The sequence below is a fragment of the Colossoma macropomum genome, unplaced genomic scaffold (genome assembly GCF_904425465.1).
Source record: "Colossoma macropomum unplaced genomic scaffold, Colossoma_macropomum, whole genome shotgun sequence".
NCBI classification, from domain to species: Eukaryota; Metazoa; Chordata; class Actinopteri; order Characiformes; family Serrasalmidae; genus Colossoma; species Colossoma macropomum.
In genome coordinates this window covers 35,817-50,371 of record NW_023495516.1, presented here as the reverse complement: position 1 = coordinate 50,371, position 14,555 = coordinate 35,817, and the positions used below count along the sequence as shown (strand labels likewise).

At 37.7% G+C, this 14,555-nt stretch overlaps 1 protein-coding gene across 1 annotated transcript; it reads right to left on the bottom strand.

Annotated features, from left to right (window-relative positions):
• Nucleotide 1: 1 nt before the first annotated feature.
• p2rx7 (purinergic receptor P2X, ligand-gated ion channel, 7) lies at nt 2–5,412 on the bottom strand. The gene is made up of 13 exons (XM_036562806.1): nt 5,233–5,412; nt 4,827–4,974; nt 4,681–4,752; nt 4,518–4,587; nt 4,298–4,394; nt 3,884–3,964; nt 3,602–3,743; nt 3,370–3,506; nt 3,140–3,230; nt 2,951–3,016; nt 2,770–2,871; nt 2,502–2,609; nt 2–790 (listed from the first exon to the last, which is right to left on the bottom strand). The coding sequence occupies exons 1-13, from the start codon at nt 5,349–5,351 to the stop codon at nt 272–274; spliced, it is 1,752 nt and encodes a 583-aa protein (XP_036418699.1). The 5' UTR covers nt 5,352–5,412; the 3' UTR covers nt 2–271.
• Nucleotides 5,413–14,555: the final 9,143 nt, after the last annotated feature.

The following is a 14,555-nucleotide window of genomic DNA, read 5'->3' as shown; positions in this document are numbered from 1 at the left end:
TCATCTTTTTTTATTATTTTGCATTGGCATTTTACAATTTTTATATTACTGTCTTGTTTATCAAACTTGAATTGCAGCCAAGTAAACATATACATATGCATGTATGTGCTTCTGCCATACCTACAGATCAGAGCAAAGCTAGGGAGAGCTCATTTAATGAAACAGTTAAAGTTAGTGGATTTCCAGTTTTGCATGACCACCAGGATTAAGTAAATATTGAATTAAATGTGTAAAGTAAAGAACCTCTTTGGTGGTGTTAGAGTAAGAGGGCCTAACAGAATCTGAACCCACTATATTTGCCATCAGGGCTGGGATACTGTTCCCTAATTCTCCATACACAGCAACTGGGTATTACAGGAACAGCATCCATGGGTGTGAAGTCCCCAAACCGCCATTTGATATACTGTGCGTAGGCCTGTTGGCGCAGTTGGTCATCCTCGTGTTGTTCTGCAAGGGGTGCTACATAGAGCAGAGCAATCTCCAAGATGGAACGAGTAAGTACCAGAGCAGGGAAGAGGGGGGAAGTGATGATACAGCGACCTTTGCTCTTTCGACAGCACAGTTGCTCATGGATGCTGGTTGAGGAGTGACAACAGCCACACTGGCACCAGTCTGGGCATCTAGAGCTGGGTATCTCCAGCAGAGGTGTGTCTGTGACCAAACCACTGTGCTCAGTAGAGAGCGCTCTATCTGCTTTGAATTCATTGCACTGACCATTATGTATAAGGGGGTTTATGTTCTGCTCACGCTGTAGGACACCAAGCAAAGCCCTCATGCCAACCAGGTTATCCTAATGATAAGAGAGTTAGAGAATATCATAGGTTATGTTCTGAATGGTACTCTTCTTGTGTACATCTTCTGCATGTTGTTAAACTACCTAACACACTGAAAAAGTAATACTGGCTAGCATTTCGCATACTAGTTTTCAGTACAGTTAAAACTGAGTGCAGCTCAACATCGTCACTGTTGTCCTTTCTCTTGACCACATGTAACAGACCTGCTGTAGCTGACATCTTTGTGGGCTAGTTAAAATTTAAACAAGAGACAAAGCAAAGAACATTTTTTTTCAAATACCTGTAATGTTCAGTACATAGAAAGCTTAAAGACAAATGTGTAATTGCACAAAAGAAATGACTCATGGAACAAAAAAAAAAAAAAAAACAGTCAGATAAGTATTGCTGTACACTTGAATTTTCCTATCCAATAGAACAGAATTATGGCATAATTCTGACTCGCTTTTTTCTCCCGCTGTGTGATGAGTGAATCACGCACATGGCAGACTCACAGGTCGCTACTGTGAGACCCCCCAAAGCAGATAGATGACTGTTTTATTTGAACTCCAGCACACACTAATATAGAGACACAGTTAGCTAACTTGCTAACTAATATTAGCTAAGTAGTAATAGTGTTCTTTCACTATTTTCATTTTACTGTCTTATAATAATAAGCAAGTTCATGATTTATTAAATCTAAAGTCGTTGCTTATGTTCTATTATGTGTGAATGCTTGCTTGTTAAGTTTGGTCAAAAGGTTTCCCCTTTTGATTTTTTACGCTACTGATCTGGGATTTTAGATCTCTGACCATGATTAATTATACTCTGTGAACACCCTGTTTTTAATTGAGCACAAACTCTGAAATGGTCGCTCTTATTATCCCTGTTATTGTGCCTTATAAACATATGTACCACATAAGCCAATTTTTAGTTTTAATATATAATATGTCTTGGAAAGAAACACTCTTTAATAATAAAAGATTAGAACACTGACATATGTCAAGGCTGTTAAAGTTACCTAAAAACAATGATTAATAAATTACTTGACTTGAGGGAACTTACTGGGCAACCAGGTGGGCTTAAAGGGGCCCCTTGTATCCTTTAAGCCACCTGTATTTCAGTTAAGTTCAATGAGTGTTTTTTTTGTTTGTTTTTTTTCTGTTTTTTTGCAATGTTCTTTCAATTTGTTGTATTAAATAAGACCATTAATTACATTAAATACATCATATAAAACCTGCTTGATTATGTTAAATATGAATTTAAATGTTCATTTTGGTAAATGATATATGGCAAAATATAAGTATATTTTAATATATCGCTGCTGTTGGAAGAAAACCTTGTATCCCTATTTTTGTTGTTTTTCAGTTTTTGGCATAATTTGAAAATACCTGTTGGCCTTTATGTTGTATGTAAATTTCATGATAAATGGACCAAAAGAAACTGCCCAAAATGACTCAGAAAAATGTCTGGTTCCATTGACTTACATTAAAAGTAAAGTAGGTTTTTTCCTTTTCCTGTAAAGTTACCATTTTGGAGATGTGAGGTTTTCTTCCGACAACAGCGATATGTCTTTTTTTTTGTATAAATTCACATGCTTATTTTATGTGGGCTTACTGTGGCCTTTTCACCTATTTACTTATAAATCTATGTTTATGTATATATTAATAGTGCACAGCTGTGTGTTTACAAGTTTGAAAATGAATGCATCACACTACTTGATGACCTCACCTTCCACTGGTGCTGGGAGAGTGGCTTAGTCTCCTGTAGTCCTATGTTTCGTGACTTTTTCACCACTCTTAGCTGTTCTTCATCCACAAATGACACACAAAGGAGGTACTGTAAGGTGGACAAAAAACAGTGTTATAGTTTTAAAAAGTTTCAGCAGTTTTATGTTTCAGGGATCTATAAATAGTGACTATAATGGTCACCAAACACTCACGTAAATTACAGTTTACAAATTACAATTACTGAGTAAATTAGGTCTTTTATGTTTCACCTTTTGATCCTGTACCGACTCAAACTTCTTTTCTGAGTAGTTGTGGTTAGCTTTTCTTGAGTAGCAGTTTGTCCCAATGAGCCAGTCAATGAAGACAGTGGTCTATCAGAAACAAAGTATTTTTTCTTTATTTTATGCTCCTTTCAACCATATCAACTAGATGAAAAAGGATAATTTTTACCAGAGCATAATATGAGAGAGTTGATCCAATGTAGATAATCAGCTGAATGATGCTGAACTTTCCAGCCTGTAAAGAACAAAAACACAATAAAAAAATAAAGAACCTCATAAATATAAATTAATACACTTTGTAATGCACTTATGCATTTTATTGATTTAATAATAAACACAATGCTCATAATGTTCTTACCTTTCCAAACACCATGACATCAAACCTAATGCCGTACACTTTAAACAAAGTCCTCTGTTCCACACCATTTATAGTAGAGTATCTGGCAAACCTGCAATTTAGTATGAAATCTTTTTTCTTTTTTCAAAAGAAAATATCTCTCAAAAACAGAAGATTATGTACTTTATAACCCTTAATTTACATTTAGAAACCATAGAGGAAGAGAATATAATGTTTATTATTTTCACTACCTGATGTTTAGCCCTGGATACAAGGTCCGGTTACTTTCTTTCTCGTCCAAACGGCGAAATGAATATTTTGGCAGACAGCTGTGGAAGAACCTGTTCAGGTCACAATTCCAATTGATCTGAATCCCAATTACACCACCCTATGAAGTAGATAATTACTGGCATTAAAGAATTTAGCAGCTAATGCCAGTATTCCTGCAAATAATAGTCAAACAGTATGCTGAAAGTCTATAACCTCCACTGCCATATCAGAGAATCTCTCCTTAGCTTCATGCACAATGTCTCCTAAACGGAATATGGGACAATATGGATTGGTGTAGCGATTGTAAAGGCAACCTTTCAGGTCTGTGTCCTTCATTTCAGGTAAGATGTTTCTTCTATTAAAAAAAAAAAGTGTCTATTAGCTAAAAGTAAAATAGATATAATATTTCAGTTAAACACATGTGAAGGATTTGAAGCAATACACAACTGCATTATAAATAGTGGTGAATAGTGTTGTTGGTTAATCAAGCATTACCTTATGTAATTGAAGGATGGGAATCTGATGTTATTTTTGACTAGCACAGTGAAGTTTTCTGCAGATGCTAAAAGGGCAGGTCTGGACAGAAACAAAGAAAAAAAATGTAATTTTAATCCTAGCATTCTAGGATCTTCTCATATTGAAAATAAGCATACATTGACTAGCCAAGCAAGATGCAAACCAATATGACTCACTGTCTAATGTGTTGTGTTTAACTTCCTCTAAAAAGTTCCTTAAAATTGCTCTGTTGCTACCATCACAACAGCAGCAGGGACTACTTACAAAACAAAGACTGAGAATATATAAAAGGTATTTTACTTCTTATGCATCCAATATAATAATATATTTCTTATCCATAAAACATGAACATCTATACTCAGAATAAATGACACTGCATATAAAATACTACACCTGGGTGGACTCTTTCGGTTCTCAACTGGGCACCAGGCTGACACTTCACATGTCTTCCTCAGGATATCTAATTTCACACAAGATCCTGTCTGAATCCCTGATTACAACAAAAATACAAAGTGATTTATAAAAATAATGAAAATAACATGCTTTGGCTAATTATCCAAGATTTAAAAAATGGGACAAAGGATACAAATAAACAGAAGACACATGGCAATACCATGGCTTTGCTGGTCTGAGAACCCCTTCTTGCAGTCTTTATCAGTTTGACACAGACCCCAAGGTGCAACCTGTAGACGCATATAACCCAACCTATTTAAAAACTGTAAACATATTACCAATATAAAAACATGTAAATATGAAGTTCAATCGTCTCTACATACCTCTGGGCATTTACCCTGTTTTTGGTTCTTGGTGACTATAATATTTGTAGCCACAAAAAATGAGTTCTTTCCCTGGAAAACAAACATAGAGCCATAAAAAACACAACACGTCACAGCGCAATATTTCTCAAGAAAGTAAGTGTTACCTGAGAAAGTCCACTGTAATCCACAACATCCCACACGACTTCGCCGATCTCAGGGATATTTGTATGTGCCACTCCCTTGACTTTTGTTGTTACAGAACTCGCAACAAAATCATACTCTTGATATTCTTTATTCCACAGCATCATGAAACTGGTAAAAAAAGTTTGAGATCTAACATGAAAATGCGTTAACTAGCCACGAGACTCCAACAAGCCCAAAAGCCTAAAGCAACACAGCCAAAGATATAACATGATTTAGAGACAAGGATTACAGATATGTATACATCATTCGCCTACACTGGCATTCATTTATAGGCTGCTTCGCGTATTTTTGATTCGAATATGTAGCGTATGATGAGCATGCTGAAGCTAAGCCTCGGACACAGTCCTTATATCGAACCCCACTCACCAAATAAACAGCAGCACAACTCCGTTTAGTGTCCATTTTAAGGTTCCGAGTTTTACGCTCTTGATTTTGACAAGCTTATTTGTCTCATACACGCATAGATTTAGCAAACCGCAAGCCATTTTGAGGAACAGCGGAATAATAGCTGCACTGCTGCTTGAGCCCAACCCCTCTTCCCTCAGAAAAAAAGATCACGCGGACATTCGGAGTCTTTTACATTCTGTGCTTGACTGCACAGCCCGCTAGAGCGTATCTGTCCACTGCTAATGTCTCTATTTCCCTTTCTCCTGCATATGCGATATTTATATAAGTATCAAAGAAACATTAAAGAAAATTACAAATGATGCAGAACTCACGCACCCCCCCCGCATGTCCCACATATATGAAAAAGTTATAAAATATGACCTAATTATAATAATATCTTTTAAAAATAACAAAATTGCGTAGCCTACGTATTATTTCTTTTGGTTGGATGTGTTCATTTATTCATTTCTGTATTTTGTTTTTAATTTTTTAATATTATTTCATTAACTCATTTCTATATTTATTTCCGAATAATGAGAAGGCTTGTTTTTCATGTTGAGGCATAACAATGAGGACCAGAGAGGTAATGATGGGACTGTTATTTAAATGGATGGAACATCCAACTCAACCAATTTATTTTGGTTTGCAAAGGTGCCTGCTTGAACACAAGACTACACATCAACAACTATCCCAGGTAGCAGACGGTTTTGGGCTGATTCTGGCTTTCTTATGTTAGTGTTGGTTGATTGCCAGGTAGATGTTAGACATGCAGGCCAGAATAGGGCCAGATCCTGGACAGCTTCATCTGATTTGTCTACATTTGTGGGACATTTTTAGTGTGAATGTTGTGGACAAACAGTGTAGTTGGGCCAGATTTGGGCCATATCCTTTAGTTCTTCTTACTTTACAGTGTGTGGGCCAGATCTGGGCTGAGGACCCAGCCATATACCGGGCCAGAACAAACCAAGGATGTGGCCCACAAGTGGGCCAGACAAATTTTGCTAAATGGGAAGTCTAAAGCTAAAGCAAATCTTTATTTCTGTTCACTGTGCCGTTGTCATTGAAATGGTGGTAATGCTATAAACAACAGCTACTTATGAAATTCATACAAGGACTGGAATATTACATACTTTAGAAAAGCCTCCACACAACAGACTAAGTAATTTGCTGAACTATTTTCTGCCAGATCAGCCAAGATCTGTATGTATGCAGTCATTAGTATACCAGTGTATTCAATGCTACCAGTGATGGAGAATGATGTACAGTTGATCTATGGAGATCTATACTGATCGAGCAATGGAAAGAATTGTAACAGTGACATATAGAATAAGGCCAAACATATTGTGGTGTTGGTATAGAGTACAACACAAGGCAGGATATGATTTCCTCCATGAGAAGTGCTCTTTATTAAACACCAGAGCAATAAGACACAAAGCACTAAACTCACAGGGGAGGTCGCCACCAGCTGTAGGCTTCCACCCTGTGGTGACCAACTCTCAACACAAAACACCCACACCCTCCAACACGGAAACACATACCTTTAAACTAACAAACCACAACATTAACAACATAAATGTCCCTTTTTACAGTGAGTGCACAGCTCCCATGAGCCTCTATGGCAGCACGAGCCAGTAGTGGGATGCTACAGTGTGTTGTACTTGTTGCACATCCCATTCCAAAACCACAGACTTTCATATATAATTGGCCTTTCTGTTTGTGGCAATAACAGCCCCCACTCTTCCAGGAAGGCTTTTCACAAGATTTTGGAGTGTGTTTGTGGGTATTTGTGACCATTCAGTCAAAAGAGCATTTGTGAGGTTAGGCACTGGACAAGAAGGCCTGGCTTCCAATCAACATTACAATCCATTCCAAAGGTGTTTAGTGAGGTTGAGTTCAGGGCTCTCTGCAGGCCTCTGGAGTTCCTGTCAAACAACAACTTTGTAAACCTCACTTTTGCACAGGGCCACAGTCATGCTGGAAAAGGAAAAAGCTTTTAGCAATTTGTTGCCACAAAGTTGGAAGCATACACTCACCAAGCACTTTATCAGGAACACTGTACTATTACTGGGTAGGGCCTCCCTTTGCTCTCAAAAGCCTCAATTCTTTGTGGCATGGATTCCACAAAATATTGGAAATTCTGCTCCATGTTGACATAACTGCATCATGCAATTCCTGCAGATTTTACAGGTGCACTTTTATGCTGCCAATCTCCTGTTCTACCAAATCCCAAAGGTGTTCTATTAGATTAGGATCCACTAAATGGGAAAGCCACTGAAGAACACTGAACTCATTGTTATGTTCATTAACCAGATTGAGATGACTTTTGCTTTGTGATACTGTGTAATATCATGCTGGAAATAACAATTAAAAGAAGGGTAAATTGTGGCCATGAAGGGACGCACATGGTCAGCAACAATAATCAAACTGGCTGTGGCATTCAAGTGATGACTGATTGGTATTAACATGCCCAAAGTGTGCCAAGAAAACATTACCCACACCATTACACCAGTTGGGCCTATGGATTAATGTTGTTGGCACTAAATTCTGACCCTACCAACTGTGTGCCCCAGCAGAAATCAAGATTCATCAGTACAGGCTATGTTTTCCCAGTCGTCAACTGTTCAGTTTTGTTGAGTCTGCGCTCACTGCAGCCTCAGCTTTCTGTTCTTAGTTGACAGAAGTGGAAACCAACGTGGCATTCTGCTGTTGTTGCCCATCCACCCTAAAGTTTGATGTGGTGTGCATTGGAAATGCTTTTCTGCTCATTACAATTGTACAAAGTGATTGTCTAAGTTACTCTAGTCTTTCTGTCAGCTCAATCAAGTCTGACCATTCTCTGTTGACCGCTCTCATCAACTGGCATCTGCTCTCATCAAGCATTTCTATCTGCAGAACTGACACTCTTTGGATGATTTGGATGTCCTAATAAAGTGCTCAGTGGGTAATGAACACAGCACCTGGGTTCATCTTAAGAGACTGTTTGTTCACAAGACCTCCTAACACCCCCAAAGATGATAGCTATGGCTCCACCATGTTTAGATACAGCCATAAAACTGGGATTTAAATGACTCACAAATTCTGTTTTACAGCTTCTGCCAGGAATCAGATGCTGACCTACCTTTTAATCATACCTTTTAATCACTGAGTTACACACTGGAACGTAAAAGATCCTTTTTGTGGGCCAGCAGGATGGCTCTTAACCAAAACCTAATGTCTAAAACTTATATCAAATCCAAATGTTAATTACTCATCCTGGTTTGTCACAAGAAGGCTGGACAGCCTAAACAGGAGGTTGTTGTGATATATCATCATGAAGTTATAATTACATTTTAAATTGATTCTTTAAACATACAGCCATAGCCCCACCAAGTGGCCAAAATAAGACATGCCACACTGTTCATTCTCTCATTAATTGAAATATCTCTTTTTCACGTCTACACAATGATGTTTAAACAATAAAGGAAACCAAAATAACAGAGCTGAACAAAGTTGACAGAAAAGACAGCAAAATGTACAAAGCTGAAGTTGACTTTTTTTTTGCCAGCAGCTTCTTAGTCGAATTTTCCGTCCCACCTTAAACGGTGCGGATGGCGCTGGGACATAACAGCTGCACTATTTAAGGTGGAACGGAAAAATTCCAATGCGAAGCTGGCAAAGAAGTCAACTTCAGCTTTGTGTTGAATGTTAGGTTTGTTTTACCTGCAAAAGCTGTTGAAAAAGGTCAAATTGAGAGAGCTGTTTCTTTTGTTTAGCCACCATGAGGAAAACGATCAGTTCGCCTGGCGAGTTTCTCCAGTAAGAATTTGTGTTGAGCGAGGGCGCATTGATGCTGTTGACGTTTCGCTTGTTTTCAGCTTATAGAGGCGAACCTTAACTTTAAAGGCCTCAGCATACTTCTTGCGAAACGAAATTCTGGAGGGTTGTGCGAAGCCGAAAGAGCCTTCGTGAGCTTACAACCTTGTATACTTTATGCAGTTTCTTGTTGCCTGTCGCGGGTGCTCCACGTGACGCTATGACATTTTATGATAAGTTTCATGACTGCTGGAAAACGATTCTTTCACGGTTCTAACTATGACGACATTTCAGTTCAGAATACTGCCACCATTTAAGGTGGAGTGGGAAAATTCGAACAAGAAGCTGGTGAATAGAAAGCCAACCTCAGCCTCTTTCTCTTGTGAACCTAAATATAAGATAACCTGTATGTTTTGGTGCTTCGTACTAGTTAGTACTACCGAATAGTAGACTTAATATCTTACATTTAGAATGATGCGCGTTTCACAGTGAAATATTAGTCAAGGCATGACTCAAGTCCACACCTCTGATGATTTTAAATAGACATTTCTGCCATAAAATAACCTTTCACTCCCAAGGAACTGACCTATAATCATATTTTCATGAGGAAAAACATTAAAGCATTAACTTGGGTGACCAAACCTGTACAATACTGTAATCGTTTTTATGTATGCTAAGATACACTAAAAAGGCGTTTACTGCACTCCTCAAGCGCTCAAACGCTTTAAAAAAAAGCCAGAAGCGCTATCCTGTATTCGCTTAACGTGAACACATTATAATTATCATAAAAAGACATTTCTGCCAGAAACACCCTGTACATGCAACAGAACATAAACAACACTTTTATGAGAATGAACATTAAAGCTTTAATTTGGGTGATTAAACGTGTAAAATGCTAAAATCTTTGTTATAGACGCTAAGTTACACTGAAAAGGCGTTTCCAGCACTCCACAAGCGATGCAATTTTTTAGAAAAGCCAGAAGCGCTGTGCAGTATGCTCTTAATCTGAAGACGTTGTAATGACATTTGTGTAAAAGACATTTTCTTGAGAAAAAATATGACTGCTTTAACTTGGCTGACTTCATCTGTATAATCATGAAATAGTAGTTTTAGGCGTTTCGTTACACTGAAAAGGCATTTTTTGCACTCCTCAAACGCTCAAACGCTTGAGAAAGGCTAGAAACACTATGCAGTATTCTCTTAAAGTAAAGACACTAATGAGTATAAACAGACATTTCTGCCATAAAATACCCTTTATATGTAATGGAACAGACCGTAAAAGACATTTTCTTGAGAGAAAATATGACAACTTTAACATGGGTCACTTCACCTGTACAATGAAGAAACAGTAGGTTTAAGCACGTTTCTTTACACTGAAAAGGTGTTTACTGCACTCCACAAGCGACCATAGACCATAAATAACATTTTTATGAGAATGAACACTAAAGCTTTAACATCAATCTCAAAACACTGAAATCATTGTTATGTATGCCGCGGCACACAAAAGCGCTTTAGAATGGCTAGAAATGCTAGTATTCTCTTAAAGTGAAGACGTTGCAATGATCATGAACAAACCAGTCTGCCATAGAACACCCTTATGCGCAATGGAAAAGACCATAAATAACATTTTTATGAGAATGAAAACTAAAGCTTTAACTTGGGTGAGTAAACGTGTACAATACTGAAATCGTCGTTAAGGCCCAATCCCATTTCACCCTTTGCCCCTACCACTTAGCCCTTAGCCCTCCATTTTGCGCGTTCACGTTTAGGGTTAGGGTGTCCCGATTGAGATGGAGGGGTAGGGTAAAGTGTTAGGGCTACATTGCCCTTCAAACTGAGGTTTTTCAGAGACACACTCCAAACAGAGTGTTATGTGAAAGATTGCTGCGCAAGCAACCAAAGAAGCCCACAAATGTAAATATTTTCTCCATTAACAAATTATGATAACCATTGTTTTATCTTAGTTTAATGTTGGTTCAATGTATTATAGTCCTTAACAGGCATAAAAAATCGCTAGTACTCTGCTAACGTCTCGGTAGCTAGCTAGCTAAATTTCGCGTTCCACCTTAAATATTCCAGCACTACTGACGCCTGAAGTGCCAGAATGTTACGGCTGCTCCATTTAAGTCCATTTAAGGAGGAACAGGTAAATTCGAAAGAGAAGCTGGAGAAAAAAACTGACTTCAGCTTTATATCAGCAAAGAATTAGGGGTGGGTGATAATGAATCATTTTCGCATCCCCCCTCTTTGAAAGCATACGATGCTCTAAATTTACCATAAGCCCAGCAGTGAGGTTGCTGAACCTTACTCTCTTCTGTCACTGCAGACTGGCAGGGTCGCCTACAGAGCAACCATACAACACATTATAATGGTCATAAACAGACTTTTCTGCCTTAAAACTCTCTTAACATGCAATGGAACAGACCATAAATGACATTTTCATGAGAATGAACACTAAAGCTTTTACTTGGGTCACTAAACATGTACAATGCTGAAATCTTTGTTATAGATGCTATGCTGATAATGCGCTTCCAGCACTCCACAAGCGCTCAAACGCTATGCAGTATTCTCTTAATGTGAAAACATTATAATAATTAACAATTCTGCCATAAAATACCCTTTATATGTAATGGAACAGACTGTAAATAACATTTTCTTGAGAAAAAATATGACTACTTTAACTTGGGTGACTTCACCTGTACAATCATGAAATCATAGTTTTAGGTGTTTGTTTACACTGAAAAGCAATTCTTGCACTCCACAAGTGCTCAAACGCTTTAGAAAGGCTAGAAACACTATGCAGTATTCTCTCAATGTGAAGAAAAATATTATAAACAGATATTCATGCCGTAAAATACCCTTTATAAGTAAGAACTGTTTATTATCAGTATAATGTCTTCACGTTAAGAGAATACTGCAGAACGTTTGTAGCTTTTCTAAAGCGTTTTAGTGCTTATGGAGTGCTGGAAACGCTTTGTGAGTGTAACTTAGCGTCTACGACAACGTTTTTAGTATTGTACAGATTTAGTCACCCAAGTTAAAGCTTCACTGTTCATTCTCATGAAAATGTGATTTACGGGCAGCTCCGTTGCATATTAAGAATATTTTACGGCAGAAATGTCTGTTAATAATGATTGCAATGTCTTCACGTTAAGAGAATATTGCAGAAAGTTTCTAGCCTTTCTAAAGCATTTGAGCGCTTGTGGAGTGCAGCAACAGCTTTTTCAGTGTGACTTGGCGCCTATAATGACGTTTTCGGTATTGTACATGTTTAGTCACCCAAGTTAAGCTTTAGTATTGTTACTTATTAAAAAGTGATTTTATGTAATTTGCATTACCTTTAAGTAGTATTTTGTGGCAAAAATTTCTGTTTAGAATACTCATCATCTTCATTTCAGTTCTGGAAACGCCTTTTCAGTGTAAGTTGGCAAGTTAAAGGATCAGTATTCTTTCTCACGAAATTGTGATTTTAGGTCAGTTCCTTTACATCTAAAGGGGATTTTTTGGCAGGAATGTCTTTTTATAATCATTATAATGTCTTCATGTTAAGATAATACTGCATAACGTTTCTGGCTTTTATAAAGTGTATGATCGCTTGTGGAGTGCAGTAAATGGCTTTTCAGTGTAACTTAACGTCTACAATGACGATTTCAGTATTGTACAGGTCTAGTCACCTAAATTAAAGCATTAGTATTCTTTCTCATGAAATTGTAATTTAAGCCACTTCCTTTACATTTAAATGGTAGTTTATGACAGAAATGTCTGTGTATCATCACAATAATATTGTCACGTTAAGAGAACACTGCCTAGCGTTACTGGCTCTTCTAAAGCATTTAAGCGCTCGTGGACTGCAGTAAACGCCATGTCAGTGTAATTTTGTCCCTTTCTGTGGGTTTGGCTCATTGATACTGGTCTATGGACCAGAATCAGAACACGAATCCTAGAACTTAATCTTTTCAACCATGGAGACAAGTCAGGGATTTATTATATTCCCTGTTCCAAAGTATTGGTGTTTGTTCCTGGGCCTTTGGACTTTTCCTCAGAACTATGTCCCAGATTTCATTCTTTCAAGGCAAAATGGCAGGGAATTGATATTAAAACCTTTGCTGTAGGACTCGGCCTAGGCCTCAGGCCAAATAAATTTTCCCAAAGAAATTTATTTGCTAAATTCTAAGGTGTTTTAGGTTGGCGAGAGGACACTGGGCCTAAGCCTCAGAGCTCCCATTCCACATTTTGTTTGTTGTGGTCTAAATGCCTGGGTCATTGGTAGCACGTCCTTGCCTGGGTTTCAGAGCTGCTTTCACATTTTCTTTTCAACCATCTGACCATGTTGGGACCTTCTATTCCAATATCATAGTCGCAATTCTTAAGGATTATGTATTAGGTAATGGGTCCATGACCTTTGGCTCAAAGCTCAGATTAAATGTTTTTTTTTTTTCCTAAAAGTCTGGGTCATGCTTACTAGGTCTTCTCTCAAGAATTTTAGTATGTTATTCTAATGTAATTGATTAGAGGTTTATAAGAGTTCAAGTCCCATCTTACTCTTTCAAAATGAAATGGCTATTACTGGGTTTTGGCTCAGAGGTATCATTGCTATTTCTTTTCATTGATGGCCTTAGTTCAGAAGTGCAGTTAAAAGATCCTGGGCTTTGGCCTCCATATTATCATTCAAATATTATAGTTCCTGTTCTAAGAGGTTAGGTCTTGGCCTTATTCTAAGGGGTTCATTGTTGGTAATATGATGGCCTCAGAGCCCCTATTCCAAATTTTATTCTTTAGAGTTCAAATGGCTGGCTCATGCTGCTGGACCTTTGCCTGGTTGTTATGTCTTTCATTTCAACATCATTGTCCCTGTCTTAAGGTTTCGTTCATTGTTATTGGGCTATGGACCAGATCCTTAGAACACAAACCCTAGGCTTTAATGTTTCGTAGCTAAATGCAACATCTGATGTAGTGTATTCCAACACTTCTAACAGTAGTGAAATACACTACACACTCTGCAGTCTCTACATATTTAATGGATTATATCCTCCATTTCTATTCACAGAAAGAGATATCCTCAGAGAAGGCTGGGGGCATCAGACTACACTGTACTGACTGGTGTCCCTTATGTGTTTGTTTTGATCAGAAACCTTAAAAGAACATCTTCATATTTGGCAGTGTGAATCAATTTGCACATTAGCCTACAAATGGGACAACTACTAAAATACTACAGTATTCAGTACACCACTCTGCTTACCTCTAATCTTTAGAAAAGAAAACACTATTGTTTTCTGCAACAGTAGTTCTCCTTTAAAGTCCCCTTGAGGGCAGTGTTAGTTGAAGAGAGGGCTCACAGAAATATCTGACTGTGTATGTGTCCTGCCTTCAAATTCACTTGGTTCTAAATATTACCAAGTGATTATGTAATTACTGTCTTTTAGATAGTGAATGAGGTGTTGCTGTTCTTCATTAGTAGATCATTTTGATCTGGAACAATAAAAAATTAAACAGTGGTAACTCATTATTAA